A 27,663-nucleotide genomic window follows, 5' to 3' on the forward strand; every position below is an offset into this window, starting at 1 on the left:
GGACCTCCGGAGCATAGAGGGTTAAGGGCCTTGCTCAAGGGCCCAAGAGTGGCAGCTTGGCAATACCGGGGCTTGAACCCCAGACCTTCCGATCGCCAACCCAGCGCCTTAACCGCTGGAGCCACCACTCCCCTCTATACTAATACAGTATGATAAAATGTTTAAACACCACACTATATTTGACTTATGTGTAAGAAATGAAATACTAGTGCAATAGGTGTCCTCTTCGGTTTCTGCTTCAGAAAGGAAGAAGAGCCTTCTACATCTGTTCTCTCAAGTGCTTTTCTCTCAACTTTCATATTCACCATGCCCACATTTAACCAATGACACAACACTCCACATACTCTTATGGGAAAATACACACACACACACACACAAAATAAAAAAATAAAACCCACCATATGTTCACATGAAACACTGCACATATGGGCAATAATATGCTATCGTGCACTTTTTTTTTGCCGAGATGCCTGTCCTTCGCTATACATTATCCTGCTGTAACGTACTGCATTTTAGCACATGGACAAGCACTTGATATGCTGCATTAACACTACATCTTTTTATATACATGCAGTATTTATCTAATCACATCACACTGCTACATTTTGTGTACTTGTCATATGAACACTGCTACTGTCATTATATATGTCTATCTTGCAAATCTTCCTATTATCTGTGACACTTTAATTTTCCCAGTAAAGAGTTAAACAATAACCTTTATTATATTTATATATCTTATTACTATAGACATTGTTAGACACCGAACAGACATCTAGAATTATATTCAAAGCATTAAATAATATTTTTGTACCACTACTTTTACCGGACATATATATATTATTTTTTTACGTTTTTAATACCCATCTAAATTACAACACTATTGTTCTGTTAGACCAAAAATGCTTTACGGCATGTTGTTCAGTGGACCCTTATCTTCCGAAATAATTTGCAGGGATTTGTAGATGTGGATGCGTTTGCGACACGTTTTTACAATCATAGTGTAAGTACTGAATTTTTATATGCATGTTTGGTGTGTGCCGAATTTAGCAAATACATTTGTTATACGCTTTACATTAAAAAACAGTGATACAATAATCCATTTAATTTAATCTATTGTTAAACATTAACATCTGTGAACAATGAAAAATGCTAAAGGATTAGAGGTTTTAATATCCTAATAAAGTTTTCTAGATTTCTAAAAAAACAGTATTTATATACAGTACAAACATTTATACAGTATATGGACAGAAGAATTGCGACACCTGACTTTTCCACAATATGGTTTTACGATCACACACTTGTACAGGAGGTTTTTGGATGTGGTAGAATTGAATTTTCCCTCTTCCAGCATGACAATGCCCTTGTCAAAAAACCTTTGACCATATAGTTGTCACTAACTTATTTGATATCTGTTGTCAATCAAATGCAGTCAGACATGTCTTATTGTGTCTTATAAAGCTTTTAAAAGGCGTTAATAGATGATTGAGAATTCCTATTGCTTTGAGAATCTCATTTAAAAAATGTCATCTTATATCCATTCTACTTCAGAATTCAAACCACAGAATGTACTACCCAGTTCAAATGCAGACCACCGATAGTCAACTCATTTCAATTCTCAATTGGAAATTTCCTCTCACATTGCTTTTTTATATAGGAGATGCAATTTATATTGAAAAAAAAAAGGATATATCATGTGCAGAAATCAGTGTAGCCAAAGGAAAGCAATGTATAAATTAATGTAGTAATTGCAATATTTGAAGCCTCATAATAAAGCATAAATATTTAAAAATCAAAAACAAATTATGTTTTCTATGGGTTTAATTCAATATTAAATAGCCTAGATATTAAATGTAAAAACTATCAATGTGTTCTTGTCTCTGGTTTCCATGTTAAACTCTTGGAAGTCTTGCCAGGTTTCAGTAGTTCACAGGCACTGCATGAATAATGGAGTGAGCTGACAGGATGGAAAATAGCCCCCCCCCCCATGCCCCAGCCCCTTCACTCTTTCAAAACTTGCAGTGTTCTAACACGTTTTTTTCCCCTTATTCTCGGTTAACAGAATTAACAGCTCTCCAAAATAACAGCCGACCATTGAGATGTCAGCTTTGACCCGCCTAGTTAGAATTTGCATAGCCCGAAGTTTGCATCGTAGTGTATAATTCCGCTGCATATCAGACTGAGGGCATGGCACAAAACATGCCGGGTCGGCTTAGGCTCAGATAATCACGTCTGCAGCTCAGTAAAACCTCGGTGGAGAGGATGTGTGAGTGTGTGTGTGTGTGTGTGTGTGAGAGAGAGTGTGTAAAAGATCGTGTGTTAGTCGTGTCATATTCTAATAGGGCTATGTATTATTTAAAAATATAGAACAAGTTAATACAGTGCCCATGCCACACCTGTCATGTGGAGTAATTACCCATGGGTGCTCGATATATGTGCAGTGAAAAGCATTACCACTGATTTTTTTTCAGCACAGAGACTCTACCGTATCATTGAGGGAGAATCCTAATCATAATTAAGAACCTATTTTATTAATGAATCGTAAAAAGGACATGCACAGTAGATAAATACTCCAATATAATATAACCATTTTTTTTATAAATTGTGTAAGAATACATTACTAGTGATATTAATACTGACATGTGCACAACCTACCTAATCTTGGAACTTTTTTTAAAGCTGTAATTATGTTTTAATCGATAACATAATGCCCATTGAAAAGCACATTTTCTAAAAAGCTTGTTTTTACAGAGGTGTAAAGAGTACCTGATAATCATAGTTGAGTAAAAGTAAAGCTACCGTAATGAAAATCTTACCCTATTACATGTTAAAATTTACCAATTTGAATATGACTTGAGTAAAAGCTTTAGAGTATCTGATTTTAACAGTACTTGAGTATTTTACTCATATTGAACATAGGCTAAAAGGTGCACTAGTCTTCTACTCCAAGACACATTATTAAATATCCAAATACTGTTGAGGTTTAATTTCTTAAACTACAAATCAAGTTGTACACCTAAACACAGCATTAACGATGATCAACACAACAACCTCTTCAACATGCCAGAATGAAACAAGATCAAATGTTATTTAAAAAAAGACAAATTAGTAAAGTAATGTCACAAAGTAGAAGAACCATTAGTATTCGATGGACAAATAAAATTTAAGGAAATAATTTTAGATTAAAACTAAATATTCAGAGCTAACTGGGATTTGATGCACCTCTCATTCTCAGAGAGGAGCAATATTTGTATTCAATTTCAACAAATCTGTTTTGTAAAGTTTTGGTAATTTATTCTAGCTCTTTTTGGAAATGCAGGTACAGGTATAGGGAAGTGTTGAGCCTTAACATCATCTTCAGCAGAGATGCAAAATGTAAATAGTAATGGTCATTGTCAATTACAATATAGTGGAGTAAAGTACATATATTAAATCATAAATGTAGTTTATTAGAGAGTAAGTTGTTTACAGTGTATCTTTGATACTCAGTAAAACTAGAAAGTTGGCAAAAAAAACCTTAAATACAATAAAAAAGTACATTTACTTAAATACTTTACATATTTTTAATTATTTAGCTAGCTACAATATTTTACCCCGAATTGAGTAGAGGTGCAGTAGAAAGCAAGTTTCTATACAGCTTATATACTATAAGTAAAGTATGTTTGTGCTTTCATTGCATCGAAATTGAATCTGTAGCACCTGACCATCATGAAATAAAATATGGTGGTCAAAAATGCTAGTTTAATTTACCTGTACAGTTTTTTTTTTTTAAGTGAATCAGCATCAGCTGCTACTAATGAAATCCCCATGACTGGGTTTTATTCTAAAAATGATAAATCTGGTTACTTGTATAGTGGGATGTAGTCCTTATATTTTATATTTCTGCGCTAGTTTTCCCCCGATTAACACTTGGCTTACATCACACAGTAACATGTGCAATGAGATGGAATCGGGTAATTTTTTTCAGTTTGAGTAAATAAGCACAATATAAGCACACCCTCATCCATATCCAAGCTGGACAAGACGTCTTGGTTTGCAGCAGAGTAGCGGGTCAGTATGAACGATGCTGACAGAAGCTATCCAGAATAAACATGTCCTCTGAGCTGCCCTTGTGTCCATGAGAAGGTGTATGTCATTAGCCTTCTCTTTTCTTCTACCAATGTCAGTGCTTGCTTGGGTTATGGTAATGCATATTGCTTGAAATTTGCTTTAGAACTTAGAAAGATGTAGAGGTAGAGGTGATAATTGTGTGGCTGGAGAAATTAATAAGATAGATTATTGCTCCTGCACTTTCTTCAAGTCAAAGAAAATATAAAATATAAAGAAAAGATTAAGAAAGAAAGAAAGAAAGAAAGAAAGAAAGAAAGAAAGAAAGAAAGAAAGAAAGAAAGAAAGAAAGAAAGAAAGAAAGAAAGAAAGAAAGAAAGAAAGAAAGATATACGCTCTCACTTCTGTGCTCATGTGAGGCTATTGAGAGCTGCTGCACAGAGCGTTTTGCTTTTATGAATCTGTAGGTGTGAAGCTAGGTAGCCCATGCTTCACGCTGACTCCACTAAGTGGTAATGAAATATAGATGTCGAATCCTGGACAGTTCAATGTTTCATCTCTCTTGGTGATACCATAAGGAAGCCATTAATAGTGTCAAGGTGCATTAGCTGTGCCACAGGAAGATAATTGGATATGAGCAAATGACTGGCGGCACCTGCTTGGAATCAACTGGGCCTCCCCGAAGTAGTTGAGGGAGAAGTTTGTGAGGCCATCGCTGCCTGTTGTGAGAGTCATGGTGCCTCAGGACTGTTTTTTTTTTTTCTCTCTGTTTTTTTTTACTGGTTTTGTTTTGTTTTCACCTCTGAGGTCACCTGAAAGAAGGCACTTTTGTGTGTGTGTGTGTCGCCTTTAGTGTGTAGAGGCCTTGCATCCTGCATAATCACAAACAGCAGGACCATCTGTTGTTGCCTTGTTGGCTTAGCTAAGCGTAACCTTTTTAGTGTCGCATTTCATGTATCTGTCTGATGTAGAGGCATATTTACAAAATGGTAATTGCCTAATGAAATCCTGTTTTAGAGTTACTGCATATGTTGTATGGAAATGGTGCAATTATTAGTTTAGTCATTAATGTGGGAGGCAAAAAACAGTGCCGTGGCTCTCTGTAATTCACCTCCAAAGATTAATGATCTTAACCTTTATTCACCTCTTTCCTTCCCCCTGTTTTTTAAGTTTTCAGAATTTCTGTGCAAGCAATAGGTCATCTTTCATCTAAATACAAGTTATTGTCGGATTTTTTTTTCTTCATGTCTTTTGATTGAGAAATTAATGAACTTTTTTTTTTTTCACTCCATCTCTTGCAGAACCAGAACCAGACCCCAGACAAGACACTGACTGCACTTCCTGCCACTTGTCCTCATAAGGTGATTCCTTATCTGTCACTATTTGAAATTGTGATTCTGTTATGTAAAAACCAATGATCATATCCCTTGGTAATCACCCAGAGAGTAATTAGCATTCTTGTGTTCGACTGCTTGATTGAACTTTGTATGAAAAGATTTCGGTTATTTCTTTTTCAGCAATTCCTCACATACCTGCATATCCTAAATTCCCTTTGCCATTCACGAGTTGGCATAGATTATTTTTTAATCTATTACCTCAGATGTCTTGCTCAGCAGTGTTTTATCTAATTTTGAAAATACAATTTGTACCACTCGATTTAAGTGACAAGATTATCATTCATGAAGGCTTGGGAGTCAGCCAAACATAAATAACAATCTACATTTTCTCATTTTACAAACCAAGCACAGAATAATCATGCATTTATCTTTTTTCAATTTATTTATTTCATTTTATTTTTCTATTTTTATGGATTACTTTTTTTTTTTTTTTTTTTTTCTTTTTTCACAACTTTCACATATTTCAAAAAAATAAAAAAAAAAAAAAAATAAAATAAATCCCTCAGCACTTTGGCATGTCTGTATGAAAATGTGTTAATGTGCTATACTGCAAAAACTTGCACTATTTTCAGTCCACTAACCCCAAATGTGTCAAAATGCTCATGTCCTTTTCTGGTTGACTAGCGGGGTCAAGAGTAAAGACTGCGCCGGAGTTACCGAAAAACAGCAGACATGTCTGACAGCTTGTCAGCGAGTGGTCAAACTCGACTCCATCTTAAGTGTGCTGCCTTAATACACTGACTGCTATCTTTAGAAACTTGTAGAGGTGAACTGGAAAATAATTTAGATCTTCTCACGTTATGTGAAATGGCACCGACACCGCATGTGAAGCGGTATCGAAAAAGGCAATCAGCTTTGTCCTGAGTCTGTTGACATAGACGCATGCTTTAATTGCTGGCCTGTCCTTCACCCTGGCACCATTTCTGACATCACTATCACTCTACAGTCGGCTGTCCAGGTTTGTATACGTTGTCCTTGAAGTAAAGGAAGTCCTGTACTGTTGTCAAAATTTCTCTTGAAACAAAAGTGCCGGACTGAGGTAATGAACGTACTACGCACCAGATTTTCGATGCCTTTAACAGTTTCCTCTCATGCACCGGAACATATTCTTTGTCTCGTCACTTTTCATTAGCATCTGTGATCTGCACAAACCAATATGCAAAAAAAGCAATTGGGCGGTGGAGTTATCCGGTGTGTCAGTCAGCCCAGAATGAAAGTATAATGGCTAAATAGTCGGATATGATTTATATAATAGGAACGTCTTATTATGTGGCACTAAGACTGTTTCTATTTTCTCCCTTGATATTGTATGCATCCGCGATGAAAGAGAGCTAATGAACAGCTTTAACGGGCTTAGTGATAATATAAAACAGGAAAGAGAGTAGACAGAGACAGAGAGTGAATCTGGCTGTCAGGAAAGAGGCAGGATCAGCAAGAGGAAAGCAGAGGAGAGGGCGGAGACAAAATTAAGTATACATAATTGCTGCTTGACACATTGGCCAAATTCTGCTACGCCAGTATTGCAGCAAAGATGATTATTGGCCGGTGTGGGCGGGCTACTTGGTCACCCAAGGGCTTTGGTTTCCATAGCAATTCTGGTCCAAAGGCTATACACTAGGTGATGAAAAGTCTCAAAGGCCCGAACATTGTTAAATTACACAATAATATCTTGCATTATGCACTTTGTCTCGTTTTCAGGTATTCATTCCTGGTCACTTTATGCACATCAGGTCAGGAGCAGAAATAAAAAAAACTCCCAACTACAGACCTCCTGTTAGGAAGCATTGAACACCTGAAAGCCTATTGCTGATGAAGAGATCTTGACTTGAGTAAACCGATTTGTCATGAATAATAGAAACATGGCTCTCTGGGAAATTTCACCCGATGACCCTGACCTATATTCCAGACTTGGCTCAACTCTCGGTCGGTTGCAGCACAGGGTTAACGTCACCATCACCACTGAGTTTGGCAGAAACGCCTCCTGCTAGCCATCATGTTGTTGCCAAAAATCAGATAGCAGATGGAGCAGGATTTGACCCCTCCTTCCTTGGGTATGATCATGCTGAACCTTGGCATTGATGGCAATCTGAGCTTGGTGGGACCACCATACAATCTTTCCACCACCAGCTGAAAGTGAGAAGCTGCGGTGCTCTCCATTCCATAACTGCAAAACCATTTTTTTCTTCTTCTTATGCTTCTTCTTCTCCTCTCCTTTTGAAAACCAAACTGCAAACATGACTGTGCACTTGTGCACTCGCCTGCACTCTGACTGAGCACGCAACGATCTGGGAGAAAGCAGCTGTGAATAAGTACATCTTAATAATGATTTATACTGGGTGATGAGTGGAACTCCCTCCAGCGCCTATCAGCAGCCTAGTCATGCAGAGATTAAGTATTAAAACATGTAAAACTCCAAGCAGCAGGTTTCAGGTTCAGCGCTCTGCACGCGTTCACCATTCAGAGCTAGTAGGCATGATTTTGGAAGACAAGCAGCGAAATGTTGCACACATACACAATGGCACTGTCAGGGTGCCTGGGGAAGTTCGGCCGACATCTTCAGACAAACGTAAAACAAACCTAGAAAAAAAAAAAAGCAATCAGAAAGGTCATCGGTGAGCTTTGGGTACAAGGCCTGTCACTTGTGCTCACAGCATGTCCATGTCAAACAAAGGAATGCACAACACACAGAAAAGCTCGGCTGTACCGTGCGTTGTGTTGCATCCATAAACTTGTTCGAACACATCCAAGTAGATTTCTGTGTAAATTTCAATTTTATTGGCTTATTATGTGGTTTGTGAGCTCATACCCATATGAAACCTGCAATTCTCTTTCATAATGACTCATCTAAAAGAAAATATGTCTTAAATTGAAAACGTGTGACTCATCACACAAATTAATGGATCCGGCCACCGTAATACCATCATTACTGTGAAATAAGATGGTTACAATCCATGCTAAATGTACCCCTTGAGATATTTTTGGTTAGCTACCTTGACAGCAAATATCACTTTACATCAGAGGTCGCAAGAACAAACTAGCTAGCATTTGCAAATCAACAGGACGCTTTTCTTTGAATTGGATGGACGTGAGCAATTTTCTGGAGCAGATCAAGTCCTAATATGGGTATGCTTTACAGAGAATTAGTCTTATTTACACAAGCAGCTTGCTGAATGCCTTCCAGCCTTCGAGTCCATGTCACCATGGAGATATTCCTGGTATCTGGGTAATATTTTCTGGCAGCCATATTTGAAGCACCTGCCAAAATTGCAACAGCACAATGCAAACTGCAGATTTTCTCCACATTCTGTGGCAAACATTAAAAAACATTAAAGAAGAAATTCTAAGATGTGTGCCAGTGCAATGTAAAAATGTGCATAATGTAAATGCTCTGCAAATTATACCTATCAAATAATGGGATTATAAATGTATGCTTGAGCTAATGGTACAGCTACATTATGCTAATCCCAGAAAGCACCGCATCTTCTTTTTTAGTCTAAGAATTTGGCACAAATTTGCTCTTTTATACAGTGCAATAGTATTTTTTAGCATGTGATTACAGTCTCCCTATCACCTTTTTTAAGGAATGTATTTGGCTTCTCTCGCCTCTATTAATTACATGTAATGTGTTAATGTGGTGTCAGTTCTTTTCGTGTTTTACACAGCGCACTGAGTTTATAGAGTCGCCTCGCAGAAGAAGGTCTTGGTGCAGGTTGAACCCTGCTAATGAACAGATGAAAGGAATGCTAACCTGTGGAATTATGGCCTGCAGACCTGCCCCTATTCTTTAATTCATTGCATTTAAACTAGATTCATTTATCTCCCTTTTTTACTGTTCTGATATTAATCAGTTGAATTTTGAGCCATAAGCCTCTTTTCACCTCAGCGACTGTACCAAGCTTCCTCTGAAGCCGTGGCATGTTTCAGCGACTTTTTTTTTTTTTTTAGTTAAACCAATCAGGGATTTCACTGCCTCCTATCCAATCAATTAAGCTTAAATAAGTGTGCGGCCCTTTGCTATGGAATCATTTGTCAAAGGAGCGGCTTAGACAGAGTGCAAGTAGTCCAGAGACAGAAGCTTGCCATCCTATCCACCTGGAAATCTGTTTGTTCAGTTGGGCATTGCTGCTGTCCTACAACCTGTTAATGGGGTGTCATTGTGCTCACTGGATTTGCCTCAGCTATGCTCCATAAGCTTTTTTTCCATGCATTAGCCTCTTGATTGCACAGCTTAACCTCTTAATTTTTTGAAAGCTGTACTCCGAGAAAGCATGGTGTTATTTCGCAGAACTCGGGCTATTATGATTCAAATCCTTTACTCTGTCCCATTGCCTGCTTATCGCATTCGATGTCACCTGATACTGCAAACTACCTTTAGTATAACATAAATGCATTAAGCATAATTGCATTCTGAGCCATTATTGGGTAAATTGTGGTGGGAGGTAAAAGAATCCTGGTTTACCTTGGCAATCAGTAGTCGTTGATTGTGTTGTACAAGAAAGCGGAAGCTCTGAAGGGTTATTAAGATGAATTTATGTGATGCTTAATGATTCACTCATCTTCCTTTGTTCTGGCTGCTCTCAGAAGAACTTGGAAAAATAAACTTCACTCCTATTCCTTCTGAGCTTAATTTACAGTGGCCTACAGTGAGCTTTATTTAACATTTTTGGATTAAATAACAACCTTCAGAAGCCTGAATTCCTTTTAAGCAAAGAAATGTGATTCCTTCAATTACGACACCCATGAGCACAGCATAATTCAGATTCCTTTACTATGTAGTTCTAGTTTTTTTTTTATTATTTATATTATTACTATTATTGCCCTTCGATATGCATACAAATTAAATGCAATGAGCTGACACCAATGTCAACCTTCTATTGTAGCAAGACAAACTACTTGATGCATCTTCTGCATGACTCACTCTACAGACGAGGTACAATGAAACAACGGCATAAATCGTACCGGATTATAAGCCGCTACTTTTATCCCACGTTTTGAACCCCGCGGCTTAAACAAGGAAGTGGATAATTTATGTATTTTTCCTGGGTTTTTCCCGGGTTTCACAAACTTCAAGCCAAAAAACTGAACCCCATAACATTAGACCAATGAAATTTCCAAACGGAAATGAAAAAACGCACCTCACCTGTGTTCTGAGCTGCACGGCTTCCGGAGAAAAAACTTCCATCGGGTGATTTTTAAACGCACGACGATGCCAAAAGATAAACTCTCGAGAGAAATAGTTGTGAAAGGAAGGAGGAAGACAGTGAACAATGACTTTCTTGGTCGGTTTCTGTTTAGATACAAGCCGATGTAACGCGTTGAGTCTGGGTGAAGGGAGAGCTCGCTTCTGGCATGCTATTCCCAAAATACTGCTATGCTCCTAAAGGAAGCGTAACATATTTTACCCGTTACACCGTGTGTAATGTGTCTTTGGTTAAAGTTTGTGTAAAGTACATTAGTGTAGACACTTATTTAGCTTATTTATGTTAAAAAATAAAAATATTTGTAAAATTCAGTGGCTGCGGCTTATATATGGGTACGCTTTATAGTCCGGAAATTACGGTAGTTCAATAAAAGGAAACACGTTCATAGAATAGATGAGAAAAAATAAGACGTGCTACATTGATTTAAAGTGTAATCAAAGTAGGATTTGACAAGTAGTTGCCTGAGCAATCACATTTTCCCATAATACATACCCGATCCTCTGTATGGACCAGAGATGCCATACTGACGTGTTTGGTTAGAATTTATAGATGCCCTAAGTCACACATTCTTAAACAAGTCATATTTACAGTCAAGAAATAAAAAAAAAAATTAAATGTTTAATAGCAATTTGAAAGATTAAAAAGCATTAATTTAAAAATCACATTACTCATATATGCAGATTTAGTTTAATTGAAAATTTCATGTCCATAAAAAATTATAGCCAAAACGTACATTATTTAAATATGTGCAATAAAATTGTGGCTATTTATTGGATTCTATAATTTTTCAAAATTTTATTAAAACATTTTATTATAATTGTCATTAGATCCCAGACATTCCTGTAAGCTTAATAGCATCGATAATGGTAGGTTTTAATTTCCACCACTGTAGAAAAATGAGAAAATAATGGCCTGCCTGGCTATGCTTCATGCACCTCTGGGTGTCCCTGGTCCCCACTTTAAGACTCACTACTTAAGCTGATACACTTTTGGCATCCTAAACGTGTTTTGTCTGCATTATAAGCAGCTGACCGTTATAAAAATATTTGCGCATGCAATTTGTGCATGCTTGATATTCTCTCAGGCCTCCTGACACTTTGTTATGACTCAAGAGGTAGTTTATATGACAGGAAACCAACAGCCATGAACAGATCTATTCATGAATAATCTTTGTGCATTGTGTGCATTTACGGTAATAAGGCATCCCCTATAACGTAGTCTAATGATCCATTTTAGGAAGTCATGTCTCTCTCTGGGTGAATTGCTAAAGAAACTGAGTCGCTGACACCCAGAATGGCGCCTTTGTCTCTTGCAGCAGGTGGTGGAGTGTACCTAGTGTGCCTGAAACTCCCATAAGCTTAAAAGCAAATTAATGCCGCTCACCTTCACGCAACCTTTTCTTCCCTCACCTCTTTATGCTATTATTCATAGGCCTCACGCTGCCAGGTTTGGAAATAATTTGTGTACTATTCTTAAATATGTCCCCAACCCCTTTTTACAAGATGTGCTGGATGAAATAGATGAGAAACTGACTTGCGCGAATATTTAATGACAACTTTTCTTTTGCCATAATTGCTTTGGTTCAGTTTATTACGAAGAATTTATGACATTCGAAAGTCTCACTCCATCCCTCCTGAGGGAAATTTCCTTGAGAAAGTTGAGAGAAAATTGCATCCGTATGATCATTAACTGGACGTAAGTGTTCAATGCAAAAGCTGATAATGGCATGTCACTGGCCTGAAATATTCCATTTGCGCTAAATATTTCGGGCATCGCTTCCTTTTGGGGCTTGTACATGCTGTGAGGGGATTGAAGTTTCAGCACTCGGAAACAAAAAGAATAAAACATTATATCTTCCCGGTGACCTCATTAGACTCAAAGTTCTCCAATCCAAGAACACATAGAAGAAAGTAAGACGCAATGGGGTGTGCGGTTATAGGAGAATAATCAGCGACAGGGTGGCGTGATGAGGCCTGACACAAAGCGGAGTTACTCTTACCAACATGGAGGTGATAATTTTCCCATAATAACATGTCTTCAAGCGCTCTATTCTTATTGTAGCAGAGCAATTTGCCAAAGCTAACAGGTTTAATTTAGTAAAGGACATGACATGTTTTTTATCCATTTGAATTGCATTTGCTGTCGTGAAATGTCTGCGAAACTATTTACTGTTTATGTCATCACTTATGATGAAGTTGTTATATACACTCTTTCCCTCACAAGTCTCTCTCTTTCTCTCTCTTTCTCTCTCTCTCTCTCTCTCTCTCTCTCTCTCTCTCTCTCGCTCTCTTTAAATCTTATAGTTAATAATAGAAAAATAAATAATTTTACTTGTTACTGAAAAAAAGAACACAAAGCTCAAAGCCTGTGGTAAAGCTCATTGCCTTCACCTCTGACTGTTCCAAAACGCTGACCCTTGAGCCTCAAAAATGCAAAATAAGAAAACTTTACCATATCAGCAATTACACACGTTTTTAATCCCTTTTTCTTTATGTGAGCATCTACCATACAAGTTCCTGTGAATTAGCTGATACTACAGAAATCAAAACGTATTAGCATGAGTGCATTAGTAGAAACCTGTTATTTACCTCTCAGACAGGAATCCTGCCAGAGCTATGCTGTTAGAGAAAATGAATCACCACCTTCATACCAAGTCGAATTGAGAATTCGATGGTATAAATATTCGTTATTATTTCCCGTCTAGCGGAAGGCCTGTGGCTGATAATAAGGAGTTAAGGAGACGTTCATCCAGAGCTCTAAGGGTCCATGTGGGATCACGCTTTACTGCTCCTTGAAGAAACAGCACTGATTACGACCACAGCCGAGCACAGGAACATGTTCCGTTTACTGAACTCGAATGGATTTTAACACTGCGCGCTGCAAACAGCATATGTCGATGAGGATAGCGGACGCCAGAAAACAGCATGAGGTCTGGAGCAGAAAGCACGGTGTGGTGTCGTTGCTGCATATGGTTAAGCTATGGGCCACATTTAGCAGCACTGATGTCTTTTAATTTTCCTGCACTTTTTTTTTTTGCCTCACCATAATATATTATATTATGGGCTGAACTATTTCAATCAATATATAAACATAGAATGACTCAGATAAAGCTTTATGTGCCTTAATTTTTAATGGTCGATAATATAAATGAATCAATTATCTTGTCCTTAATGCACTGCACATTAGAATATTATAATTAGAATTAGAATTGCTTATTTTTTAGATTTTAAACAGTGCAGTGCTCAATGCTTAGCATTATTAATATTATTTTGTCCTCAGAACGATGCTTGTACTACTTGGATCACGGCTGAATAATGATAGCCGGCAAAGCCATGTCTATAACACACAGCAATGGAAGAAAACACAATACAACAATTCAACTATCAGATGCCATTTCTAATATTTTAGACACTGAGCCAATCACAGTGAGGGTGCAAGATCCATACTGAAAGGCCAGTTTGACTCTTTTTAAAGTGTTTTAACTGAAAACACCAGTTTCAGGAGGGCCTTTCGACAAGCTGTTTTGTTGGCAGGATTGTATTCTTCACAAAAGACTACACGCAAAGGCAGCTCGGGACAGCACACAAGGCTTGCCAAAAATCACAGGCATTTACACATGCTCTCATTTCTTACCCTTACTTGCCCTTCTTTTGCAATCAAGCCTATTGTTTTGATATTTGGTATTAGCATTTTATTGCAAGGCGATATGAAAAATTTCCCTGGTTTAAGTTTTTTCTTTTCTTTCAGTAATCTTTTCTTTTATATTAAATTACACTTATATGTATTACACTTTAAGGTTGCAATCTAAAGGCAGCAGGTCCTTATTTGTACTACTAAAATGCCTCCTGACAGCTATTCATCTTCTGCCAACTTGAAAAAAGACACTGAAATAATGTTAAAAAAAAAGGAAACTTGCTTTGCCTAAGATAGGCCTGAGAATGCTTGCAATGCTGCACATGGATGCCTGATATTGCTTTAATTAGTCCGGGCTTATTAACATCTCCTCTACTTACTTTCACTCGCTGTGTAAATTACTCATGTCCACCGTGACTAAGCATCTTTTTCCATCAGCTCCAAATCAATTTTACCAATCAATAACTCTTGCTATAAATGCTGGAAGTCTTAGAGCATAGTCAATACCTCTAAGTGTATCAGAAGTGTAAATAAACACTTGAGAGGTTTATGTCAGCTTGACATGGTCAAAACAAGCTGATCTAAATGAGGCACTCTCTGTCCTTGTCTAAGCAAAGATTTACTTTGATTAGCTCAAGACTTGATGCCCTGGTTTTGATATTATTTGAAAATATATTAAGTAAAAGCTGTTTTTAGAACTTGACAAGAAAGCTCAGTATGTAAACTTATCTATCTATCTATCTATCTATCTATCTATCTATCTATCTATCTATCTATCTATCTATCTATCTATCTATCTATCTATCTATCTATCTATCTATCTATCTATCTATCTATCTATCTATCTATCTATCCATCCATCCATCCATCCATCCATCCATCCATCCATCCATCCATCCATCCATCCATCTATCTATCTATCTATCTAGTTTAATTTTTGGTATCTCCATTTGTTTGTTGATGCACACCATTTAGCACCTACTTATAGAAAAGAACAAGAACAATCATTTGTACCAGATCGTAATCCCCAATGTACCCCCTCCAAATAACTAAATAGACAGAAATTATTGCCAAATATTATTGATGTGGACCACTTCTTTTTTCACCCTGCTTCATTTCATTTCAATTCAATTAATTTCTATTTGTATAGCTCTTTTAACAATGGACATTGTCTCAAAGCAGCTTTACACAGATAAAGTGGTTATAAAAGAAAGTATAACTTTCATTTCGGTCCTTTTCTTGGTGTTGTTAGGGATTGCATTAGCATGCTTGAGAGATACTGTGCTGCAGTATGGGTAGCATCATGTCTCCAAGTCCCTGATTACAACATTACCTTACGTTTTGAGTTTTATATGTCCATGTGGGTTTCATCTGGCTTGTCTAGTTTCCTCCCACTTCTAAAAAACAAGTTTGGTTGATTGGCAAGTCTACATTTGCCCCAAGGTGTGAATAATTATGTGTGTGCATGGCAATGTCATGGGAATGACAAGAAATAAGAAACACATTTCAAGATTAAAACCGCAAAATTATACTATAATACCAACAATTATAACGTAAATAGAACAGGGGTAGTTTATCAGGACAGTTTCATTTATTTTAACATTAAAACATTGGGTTAGAGAGTTAAAAGTAATTAGGACTATTATACATTTAAAAAAAATAATGTAATTGCACATTTATTACACCCTGAAAACAAAAACCGAAACCGAGTTTTGATATCTATAGATCTGCCGTTGTTGGCAACAGTATTTCATTAAGCATCTGAATCCATATGGTGCCCATATGCTTAAGTATAAATCAGACAGAACCTCTGTGGTGCTCTTGCTGTGCTCACAAAGTTATCCAGCACCATTAATCAGTGTCCCCATCAGGTGGCTTGTTTGCCAGACGAGGCCTAAGTGACAGTGATAAGTGATCCTCCTCTTGTTCCAACATGAGCCCTAATACAGTGGGCTTTTCACATTATCAAGTGAAGACAATGCCAGTGCCACTCGCAATGAACAAAAGTGTCAGGTCACTCGATAGGAGGAAGATCAAACCCATTTACAATTTAAATGTCATGCAGAAAAAACAAGCTCTGAAGGTTGAGGCAGGACGGAGCTCCTACTTCCTACCTCATCATCCTTCCCTGCTTGTCAAAGCGCTCTGGTTCATGACCTCTACACTCTCTTCTCTGCTATAGTGCGGAAATGACATCAACCAGGTGTTTGGTGGGATAAATCAGTGCCACATGTAAAACAAGGTCTGACTTTAGCTTTGATGAGGCGTTCCAGTAGCGTGGAGGGCAAGGGACGAAAAGTTCGAGTCGATTTAGCCTCTCATCTCAAGCATAGCAATAGCTTTTTTTTTTTTTTTGTCCTTTGCAACTCGATAACTTCATGAAAGCTTTACTTTGTGCTCAATCACCCCATCAGTGAACATTTCACTTCAAGGACTACGCAATCTGGCTGCTGAAAATAATGTTTAATAATGCCTTTGTCCAGAGGACTAATATTTATACATAAAAAAAAAAAAATTGGTGAAAATCTCACTGTGAAATTTTACATTACATTAGATTTTCCATGTAATCCTCACGTCACTGATTTCATTACAAGAGCCTTATTAAATCATCATTATTGTTATTATTGAAAATGTCCTTGAACTGTGCCTGTTTCTGTGGGAGTTCTTGACCAAACTCACTTTTAAATTCAGTGAAAAGGATATCTAATTGAATTTTAATGCTTAATTAAATCAAGCAATAATTCTGTTCATTTCCCTTTGCAACGAACTATTCAGCGCTCCTTAGCCAATCCAGATGAAGTTATTATCACCAAATGGCTAAATACCAATTCAAGATGGGTCAGAGACCATTTGGAAGACACAGATCATGTGAGGATCACCATTAGACCATGTATCAAATTTTACTCACTGTTTATTTTTACTCAAAAAAAAAACAAAACAAAAAAAAGCTGAGGTGGAGGTTTATCCATGAAAAACTCACAGGAAGCACTGGACCATTCTCTTGATGAAGAATCAGCTCAAACTGGTCTAATTTCCTAAATGAATTCTCCAGAACTATTACAGGCGAGCCCAACCTCTGCATAATGTGATGAGCAAAGGGAACATTGATGAACTTTTTTAATTATTATGCCGCCTGGGAATTTGATGCTGCCAGTACAGGGATCTACAACCGCATTCTGACGTTTTTCCTTTTTGCCTTTTTCCTTTCCAACCTTTTTTTTTTAATTCACCCAATTTGTCGGCCCAAATGAAACACCACAAGGTTAGAGTGTGGAGTAATTAAAGGCACCAGGCCTAATGAAATGAGAGGATGGTGTGTACCATGAGGATCAATACAGGTCTTTAAGTGTGGCCTGGCTAGGAATTGTACAGGGAAATACAAGGCACTTAATAGTAATAAGCTGATGAACCAGGTCCACATGTGCTAAATGAGATGTCACTTCAGTGTGCTAACATATTGAGGCAAACTAGCAGACTTTCTGCTCAGATGGGTGTAATTAAGTGAGCCTTCCAGTCAAAGTCTGTAATTCTTCAATCCAAATTTTGTCTTACGTCAAACACATTTCCTAGGCTTGATTACATTCGAAAATGACCAGTCAAGCAAATTTGTCATTTTGTGATTAAGAATAAAAATCTGTCAGTGTATCGACAACAGTATGCACTACAAAAGGTGTTCAAGCAGGTGTAGGTTCAACCCCATTAGGTATTAGGAGAATATTGAAGGTGGCAGATGGATTAGCTTTTCACACTTCCAAACCACCTCTGTGTGTCTTACATGATGGGGAAAAAAGTATACACTGGACAGAAAATAATAAAAAATATTGAAAATGAAATGCCTATACTTTTTCTTATTATTGAAAGCAAAATCAGGAGAAAACAGTTTTGTATTGTTTTGAGCACGCACAATACAGGGAAATTTTTACTTTATTTGTGCAGCAATCAAAATCTCACAATACTAAATATGATAAATGCCTGAAAGTCCACAATATTTCAAATCTACCATCCTAACCTTGGAGTAAACCTGAATTTCACTGCCGGTCTTTTCTTAGGAATAAATGTCCACTCCAGAGCTTTTTGTGCACATGATAAATAATATGATACAAAGTAGAGCAACATATCCAGAGCTTGCAGAAAATCCACTACAACATGGTGTGGGACAGGGTAGGTTGTTCTGCATATGAATGTCTGAAGATTTTGTGTGCAGCATAACATTAGTGAAAAAGGGATATGTGTTAGGCTCCAATTTACTGTCACTCTCTTGTTGTTTTTAAAAGACACATAGTGATCCACAGTGAAGCCAGAATGTATGATAATGCCACTGATGGATTATAATGCAGGTTGTTCAATAAAAAATTAAAATACGTTGGTAAGGATTAATAAATGAAAAAGCTTTTTTTTCTTTTTTTACATAAAATATGTTACATTTTAAGCAAAAATGTGCAATCTGGCACTCAAGTGTAATTTTTTTTTTTGTTCTAATTACTAATATTGTAGCTACAACAGTTTCATTATCGCACTTTATATGAAGGCCATATTTAATTAGCCACAAGAAACATAGTAGGGTCACTTTATATTACATCCATACCACATAATGGTACTAGAGGCAAAAAGCGGAGGTGGAGGGAAAACTCGTTTTTTGCTACTCTCTCTATCACTACTGCACACTACGTATCCCTAAACTATTACATTTTTACTTTTTCTTCTTTGCTTATCTTAATTTTCGTCACAGTCTCTGCTTTCTGGTTTCGCTTCGGCATTTAGCAGAGGCGTCTCAAACTCGTACCTCAATTTTTTGCTCGTGTAACATAGCAAAAAATCGACCGAGTAACCGCTCGTACCTCGGAAATCTCATACATTAATTCACTCGTAGGTCAAGGTGCCACTGTATATATTAAGTAAAGGTATACAAATTTGTTTCCTGACATTACTAAACACAGACAGCTATTGATAGCTAAAAGCTTTGAGGATTCCATTAACATTTTCTTTTATTCATTGAATTTTGACCTGAGTTCAAGTTCCTGAAATACTAAATCGAGAAAACTAAGAAAACAGGCCAGCTTAAGGGCGTCTGCTAAATGCTGTAGATGTAAATGTAAATGCTTAAATACTATATACATGGAGGAATTGAGGCACAGGTGGAAGTAATGATAAAATGAAACAGAGAGGAGGATGATAATATGGGTGACATTGTGGGCCTGTAGTGGCCAAAGCATTACAATTCCATAATTCTGACAACACCTACGTTAGTAAAATATGAAACGAAATTCTTGAAAGTACACATTTCTATTGGAAAGTGGAGGCTCAGAGTTAACGAAAGTCAGACTTCTTCAAAATACAGAGTGATGATTAGTGATGGTGTAATTAGTATGTGAGAAGGACTGGTGTACTAGGAACAACATTGCTTTAGCACCATATAAGTCACTCTAAAACAAAGGTGACAGACCCTGAAATGCGAATGTGTTTCAGCCTTTTAGCCTAAGCTGTTGTGTGTATTGCAGAAATACCTCTGGTGCTAGCAAGTGTGAGATGCCTGTACTGGGTGAAAAGTTTAAATATGTGAGAAACTGTTAGATGTTTTTTCACACTTGCTTTCTTTCTCTTATTATTGCAGAGCATAGGAATCTTTACTGGTGCAGATTGAGAGAAAATGTGAAATGGCTCCGTTCCAAAAAATACTTAGCAAAGTAGCAAAAGAGTGTTGACCTTTAAAAGTGCTTAAAAAACAAAACGTGCCCGAGAAATGACACTTGAAAGAAAGTGAGCGACAAAGTAAAACACCTCATTTAGCATGGACCCGATGCGAGGTGCATTGCGGCCGAATATTCTGCAGTGGAACCAATTACGAAGCGTGGCTTCTCAACGTTGACCTTTACCCCCCTTCAGCCTGCTATCAGAGAGAAACGACATATTTATGGGAAAAGGCATAATGATTACAAAGTAATAAGATCACACAGCAGTAAACCTTTTAGTGACATGGCTGCCTATATTAGTTTTAATTTTCAAAATGATTATTTTTGACATTAGAATGTGAGGAGCATGTGCGCATGCATATGCTCTGCCTCTTCGTGCCTGTGCATGTGGGAGATTGTGCATGCCTCCTTGGCACAAGGTGCAACTAGTTATTTTGCTCTGAAAGCCGTGCCCGTATTTCACATCAGGAAAATACAGGCACGTAAACAAGGCTCAGTGGGTAACTGTCTGATAGCAGGCCGCAGGATTCTCTCACCTCCACTTAACAGCTGAGGTGGAAGTCCAGGGCCTGCCAGGCCGTTCTGCAAGGATGAGCTGCTACGACAGCTTGCTCTCGACCGTCATTTCACTGCTTCAACACACTGAGCCCCTGCTGCTCTCGCTTCTCAAAGAGCTCCCAGTCGTAAGTGGAGTTAGCTGAACCTGTGCGTGGAACAGGGATAATAAGAGACTTTCACCAGTTTCACTGCTGTTTGGCCTAATGAACTGGAGGTAGAATTTAGGCAGAGAGAAGTGAATCATATCCTCGAGCAGAAAGGATTTGGAGGGATTTCGAAGAGTTTTTTTTTCCTTTGTCTCTTGCATTCATTAAAAAAAAAAGAGTTGGTTGTAAATTGATTTGGAGCTGCATTTATTGCAATCTAATACCTTTTTTTAGATTCATCTGTCCACTTACAATTTCTTTTCTACTGTCGTATTGATCTATGTATATTATTATTTTTTTTTTACCAGGTCTCTTTTATCTGACATGATCAATATGTACGTACTAGGGCAAAAAAGAAAATTCAGAGTGAGAGTTAGACTGTACAAACACATTGTTTAAGCTTTTTTTTTTAGAAAGGTTGAACACCGTGGAACATCATTCATCAGGGAGTGGCAGTCCATGGCGACTGTTATTGAGGAAGGTTAGGCTCATTATAGGTTTTGTCCTACATTCACGACCACTTTGAGATGAATAAGAACTGCATTTGGCCACAGCACTTTATGGGTGTGTAAGCTGCAAATCACAGCTGGGATTTTGGGGGTCCCAGTGGTTTGAACCTAGCCCAACCATCAACACGGCTGATCCAGGCTCACAGTATGAACTAAGCAGGGTGTTGGAATTGGTCCATGGAGGTTTTTTTTTTTTTTTTTTAAAGGTCCAGAGAGACTGCTTTGGTAGAAAGTGAGTCGAAGTTGAAGGACAATACTACAGAAATAGTCCCATGAGGACATAAAGTGAAGGTTTCCTTTGCATGGCAAACATCGCAAGAGGGCCATGATGGCCTGCAAGGACATTGTACACTCCAGCCTTACACAGGCATGCATAAGTACTGCAAACACCCCAACCATATGGCTACCTAACGAGCAAACTGCTTATGTTTATTCATGTGTGGCGGAGAAACAGAGCAGGAAATTGTAATCTGTAATAAACGTACAGTGAGTTGACGGGAATAAAATATGGGGAAAAAGTGAACACCAGGTGTCTCTGGTTGTAAACACTCTCCGATAACAAAGCATCGTGAAGGCGATTTGACACCTTACTATGCGCAATTCATCAGAATAATGCGCTGAGCTATAAATGTACCCGAGGACCTGGAGATAGATTAGCATGCATACACATTTCACTGGTCATTTCCTCGCAGCTGAAGATCGGCACCGAAAATGCAGGAACCTTTGTTTTGAAGTCAGCGCGTAGATTGCCAAAAGAAACTTCCATCTACCGTGCATCATTTACATGCAGTATAAACTTTTGTGATCAATAGGAAACACATTTACAATGGCACACATCTCTTTCTTCTGCAGTAGATTATAAGAACAAAACAGTACAAAAACTTATTTATTAATTTTTTTTTTTTTACATTTGGAGCAGTGCTCTGAGATCCTGCTACATGATTAATTCTTGGTCCATGGCTGTAGTTTCCTACATCACTTACCACTCCTTATTTTTAGCAATATGCTTAAACACACAGCGTACCTTTCAGTTGCTGTAGGCAGGCTGGTAGGCTGAGTGATCGACAATCATATTAAGATGATAAGCAGCAGGCTCTAAAATCGGTGCATTTGATTATGGTATGTTTATTCGCATCAGAAATAATGTGAGAGCTTAGTGCTGCATTACACATCACTATAGAAAGGCTTTCGTGTAAATGAATGGTTAGTATCCTAAAATAAATCCGTATCAATATCATGTATCATGTACGCATCTTCCTATCCTGGGACACGTCACGTTTTATTTCTGAGGTAGCTGGCATTACATAAATGCCTCAAACTAGTTTTCAGGTAGCGGCATCATTTAAGTAGCAGTAAGGGGCTGAGTGATTGGGTGGGTCAGTAGTAAACTGTAACGTCTATAGCGCACAACATTTTTTTCACATTGTTAACGTGATACACAATATGGACATTCGTTTGTGCACACCTGACCATGTGATTCGTGGGTGCTTTTTAAAATATTCCATTCCACAATTAGTCTGCTTTTATAACAACTTCTTATAACAATTTTTCTGGGAAGATGTTCTACTACATTTTGGAGTGTGGTTGTGGAGATTTGTGCTTATTCAGCCACAAGGGCATGGTGATGTGAGGAGGCCTGGGATGCAGTCATTGTTCCAATTCATTCATTCATTTGTAACTGTACACATTTCATTTATTTGTATATTTCTACACCTCACAACAAGACAAATCCCTAGTACTGTAAAGTGCTCTTTGCTGAACCCTTTGCTGTACTTTCTGTTTCAGATATAGCAGGAAAAGTCAGGTGTCCTAAAACCTTTGTCTATATAGTGTATGCTTAGAACACGTTTGCTTAAATTAAGTCCAGAAACTACTGTATAACAATTACTGGAGAAATAAATAAAATTTTTAAAAAGTCTTGTCTCACATCAATTATGTCTGCAACAATTATTTTTGTTGTTGTTGTTGTAGCTGCCTTGATGTTACTGATCATGACCGAGGCAAGTGGTTGTTGATTAAAGTATGTAATCAGCACAACCTACGTAAAATAACACTTTTTATGAGCTGCTGCATGTGTGATTGTGAAATGTGTGGTGTTCTGTAAATATCAGGAACTCAGAATGTACCTGGAAATTGTCACAACTCGACACCCAACATGCCACTGTGTGTGTGCTGCTGCTTTTCGTATCAGTCATGCAGCATGAAGCATAATGCTACTTAAAGTAACAATTAAAATAGACAATACATTAAATGCATTAAAAATTAAGTTATATTAATAATGTATTTTGTTTACCAAATCTAACCTAGCTGGTCTAATCTAGCTTAATAGAACAAGCAGTGTAAATCCTTAATGAATTTTGTTTTTTTTTTACATGGTTGAGGTCTGTACTGTATGTGACCCATGCACACAATGTCTTTTTGAAAGTTATACAGCACAAGCTGCCTCAAAACAATACCTTGTTCCCATTTTTACGTCATTGTAATTCTGTGTAAAATCACATAATGTAGCCGGAATCATTTGCTCCTTCTTAATGACTCCTATTTTGTATCGTACTATATGTTGGCTATTATTGTGGCAGAAAATCTCAGGAGCATGTTCTGACCCTTTGAGGCTAACCCCAGCCTTGAGGAATAATAAAACATAGCATATATTTGTATTTTTGTGTGCACAAAACTTTCCCTGCATAAGACCCCTTGGTTAAGGATGACCCTGGTTGGACCTTTCTTCTTTGCTCTTTGTAATTATTCAACAAAATAAAAATCATTAAGATTTTAAATTGCAAATAAATCCATTCTCCTTCGCTTTTCTAATATGTTCTAAATGCTTAAGGTTAATGTAATGGCATACAAAATATTGCTAATACCAATAGCATTATTCAAGACATACATCTTAATATTTTTGTGACTTTATTCTGCATTTATTCATTTGGCAGAAGCAAAAAAAAATACTTCTCAAGGTTGAAATAAATTGGGATCTAGAGACACAACACAATAAGCCCTGCTGTTTTTAATCAATTATTCATCCGATATTTTAATGATCAGAAAGCTGGAGATGATCAAAGGTCTGGTTCGTGCCTCTGTGCTGTGGCTCACTGAGACATGCAGTGGAGCTTTGATGTGCTTCGCCAAAAAATTCACTTGTCTCTACATTTCTTTTTGCAGAGTTTTGACAGTGCTGGTCTGAGGAGCCACTGCAGATAGGTCAGGGTCACCGACCCATTCTTTAAACATCTAATATACCACATTGAATCTGCACAAACTCGGGCCAATGCAGAGAGTGCTGATTAATTTTTCGCTTTCTTCCCTCTGGCCTGATCTTCTCATAGATCTTCACACACTACCTTGCTCATTCTCATTTCAAGGAAAAAATGTTCTGGGAAAACAAATCTTTTTTTACTGACAGGCCTTGCTTTTAGTGTGGGTTTTATTCTACAATATAACCATAATCTTTTTTTTTTTCTGAGCTAATGGCAAGCCAGTGGTTTCTGGGGTTATATTATTATTTCTTTTTAGTTCGTTCATGTTCAGTAATCATTTCATCCTGGACAGCACTAAGGCGGATCCAGATTCTTTTTAAAAAGGAACTGCGGGTCATAATGCGTACAATGCAACTGGGATGGGGTGGCTTGCAATCAGTCGCATGCTTGCACACATAACAATTCACACATTAACATATTTTTTCGGAGGTGGGAGGAAACCAGAGAGTCTGGAGAAAACCCACAGCAGACATGCAGAGAATATGCAAAACCTCAAACAGACAGAAACAAGAGGTCAGGTCCAAACTGGGACCCTCATGCCTTCCCAAGGTTAAATCGGAATCTGTTCATGCGACATTGAAGCTCTCATTCAAGTGTGTCTCTTGTGAGAAATGACTCGAGAGTGTAGTTCCGTTTGCGATTTTTCGCCTAATGAGCTAATTAATTTGTTCATTTTTATTTTATTCATCGAGATGCTTTGTCGAGCAGAAGTGCTCGTCTCCTCGAGAAACCACATCATTCAAAGGCAATAAATCCGTGAGCAGAGATGGCTTTGTGGCTGCTGATGAGCCAATCCAATCTGTGTCACAATGAAGAGGTGTCAGAGAAAGCTGTTCTGCCCCGCCGACAGCTTATTGATGCTCGGCATTTACAGAGGCTTACATTTTCCCGCTGGACACACAAAGCCAAGCCTCGCTGAACAGGTTGGATTAATTGTATAGCAAATAGGTTGCATGCCGTGTCATAGAGCAGGGTGCTGAATCTTACGTAGTTCTTCAACAAATCTGGTTCTCTGGAAATCCGTTCGTGTCTATTTTTATATGTTTAAAAAAAAGGTTCATCCCATAGTGTTTTAAGTCTTGAGGCAAATATTAAACCTTAGTGTTTCATAATTCACTGGATATGAAAGTTTTGTAGAAACATTTACCATCCACTGGGCTTCGCCAGAGGCGCTACCGTCACTAAAATGTATGTCTCTTATAAATGGCTGGACCACAGGTCTCTGCTTAAATATTTGATCAGCCTGATGAATCTCCGTTGTTTTCTATGACAGATGTAATTATGCCGGTGGCGTATAAAGGACTGCGCTATAGCTGCCGCTGTCGGACATGACGTGGAGCCTCGCTGTAGCCTGTGCCATCTGTATCCTTGTATACCTGACAGGCCACATCAGTCAGTGCATCCTGTGCACTTTGCTAAGCGCCTTGCTCTCCTACATGCTCGTGGCTGCCCTCTGAGCTCCTCGAGTGATTTGTTGATTTGTTGACATGAATATTTTGCCTCCTATGCACTCACAGCTCGGAAAATAGTCACGTGTGTCTCCCTTGTTTCTGCTCTAGCATGTTCCGTTTGGTGAGAGCTGTTAGAGAATTATATGCAGAATGGAAAATTATTGATTAATAATTAAACACAACTCTCTCTCTGTCCCTTTCTCTTTCTCTGAGTAACTATACAGTCCCTCACGAGACAAAGCTATTTGTTTTAAATACAAATAGTCGCTCTGTGTTCCCTATTCAGAGCCTTTTTTTTTCTTCACTCATTCACTAGATATGTACTGCTCTCTGACAGCTTCATCAGCATTCCAGGGGCTGCCTATCAAACCCCAATGTCACTGTGTATTCTACTACCAGATATGTCAGAGTACTAATGTAGTAATACCAACTGGGTGACACACCGGCTCTAAGATCGATACCAAATCTTATAGATCACGTCAAAAAGCCAATGCAAACATCTTTTTCTGCATCCACCTATCGTTTTCTATCAGTTCCTTTCAATAGACTACCAGCAGAGAATGTCTGAGCACTGAACGCAGCCTAGATTGTCTTATAGTATCTATATAATATTGTGAGGCGTTTCAGTAAGTCTTCTGCAATGTTCGTATAAGAGATTAATTAAAGCATGACCTTCATGCTTTTGCTTAAGTCCAAGTTTTCAAGGTTCTCTCTTTGCAAATGCGTTTGCTTTTACTATGTATTTTAGTTCAGCTTTCCAGGTCCAAAAAAATATATATTTCCTTTCTCACCTGTCACTATCAGTTTGTAATATGAACGTGGCATTGGCCAAAGTAGCTAATGACTTCTATGCTTTAGCTCTCTGATGCTTAATGAAGTGACAGTTCTTTTCCATATCCTTTCCCCTGTAAGGCCACGGAGGCTTATCCTAGCTCTAATGAGCAATTTTCAGATTTTTGTTCCATCAAAAGGCATTTACTTTAAGCAAAATGTCACTTGCAAATACATTGTGACTCAGTGCGCTCCATCAAGGGAGAAGAGGCCTTAAGCACTGTTGAGATTGTCTTTTCAGTCTCTGAAGTGCCTGTTACAGCACAGACCGGCTCATCTTTTCATTATCACGAACGCTAACGTGGTGTCAGACGATCATCTAAGTTATGATTAGAGTGATCTTTAATCTCAGGCATTTAGTTAATTATGGTCGTTTTCAAGGTTCGGCCCACGACAACTTTAAATCTGTAAAACATTGTGTGTTTTTACCCTTGTGATCCGAACGCACATTTCACATCCAACATGATCGTTTCGTCGGGTCAATTTGATTAAAGCGTGACCTTTGAAGCTTTGAATATGATTTTCGTTGCGCTTTCCAGAATAAGAGCCAGGCAAGTCCCGCTTAAATTGTTTTTTGGCAATGATGTTAATAAAAACATTAAAACGCATCATTATGACCTAAACAAAACTTAAATGTTAAATATGAACAGAGGCTTTATCTGGAACTTGTTGCTCTTGTGCTGCTATGACAATTTTCAGCACTCACATTTTATTTCTTTCCATGCCCTGTGGCACAACAAGCAAGCAAAATATAAATAAAAATAATAGACATTGTCAATGTTTTACATTTCCAAAATATAAGCCTATTGGTTACAAGTCCTTCGCTGACATCTGATCCTTTTTCCTGCAGGTTATTTACCTCCATATGACACAATATGAAACAATTTATACTGTAGCATACATATTTCTTTCAAATGGCTAGTAGGCCTAGAAGAGTATTGCACTT

General features: G+C 37.8%; 1 protein-coding gene across 2 annotated transcripts in view; it reads left to right on the forward strand.

Annotated features, from left to right (window-relative positions):
• pcdh11 (protocadherin 11) overlaps positions 1–27,663 on the forward strand; it is a 189,449-nt gene that overhangs the window by 80,044 nt on the left and 81,742 nt on the right. For both annotated transcript variants that reach the window (XM_083561573.1, XM_083561574.1), the window contains one exon: positions 5,346–5,405. In XM_083561573.1, the coding sequence (XP_083417699.1) occupies positions 5,346–5,405 (60 nt within the window). The remainder of the gene's footprint in view (positions 1–5,345; positions 5,406–27,663) is intronic.

Source organism: Silurus aristotelis (assembly GCF_946808225.1).
Source record: "Silurus aristotelis genome assembly, chromosome: 14".
NCBI lineage: Eukaryota > Metazoa > Chordata > Actinopteri > Siluriformes > Siluridae > Silurus > Silurus aristotelis.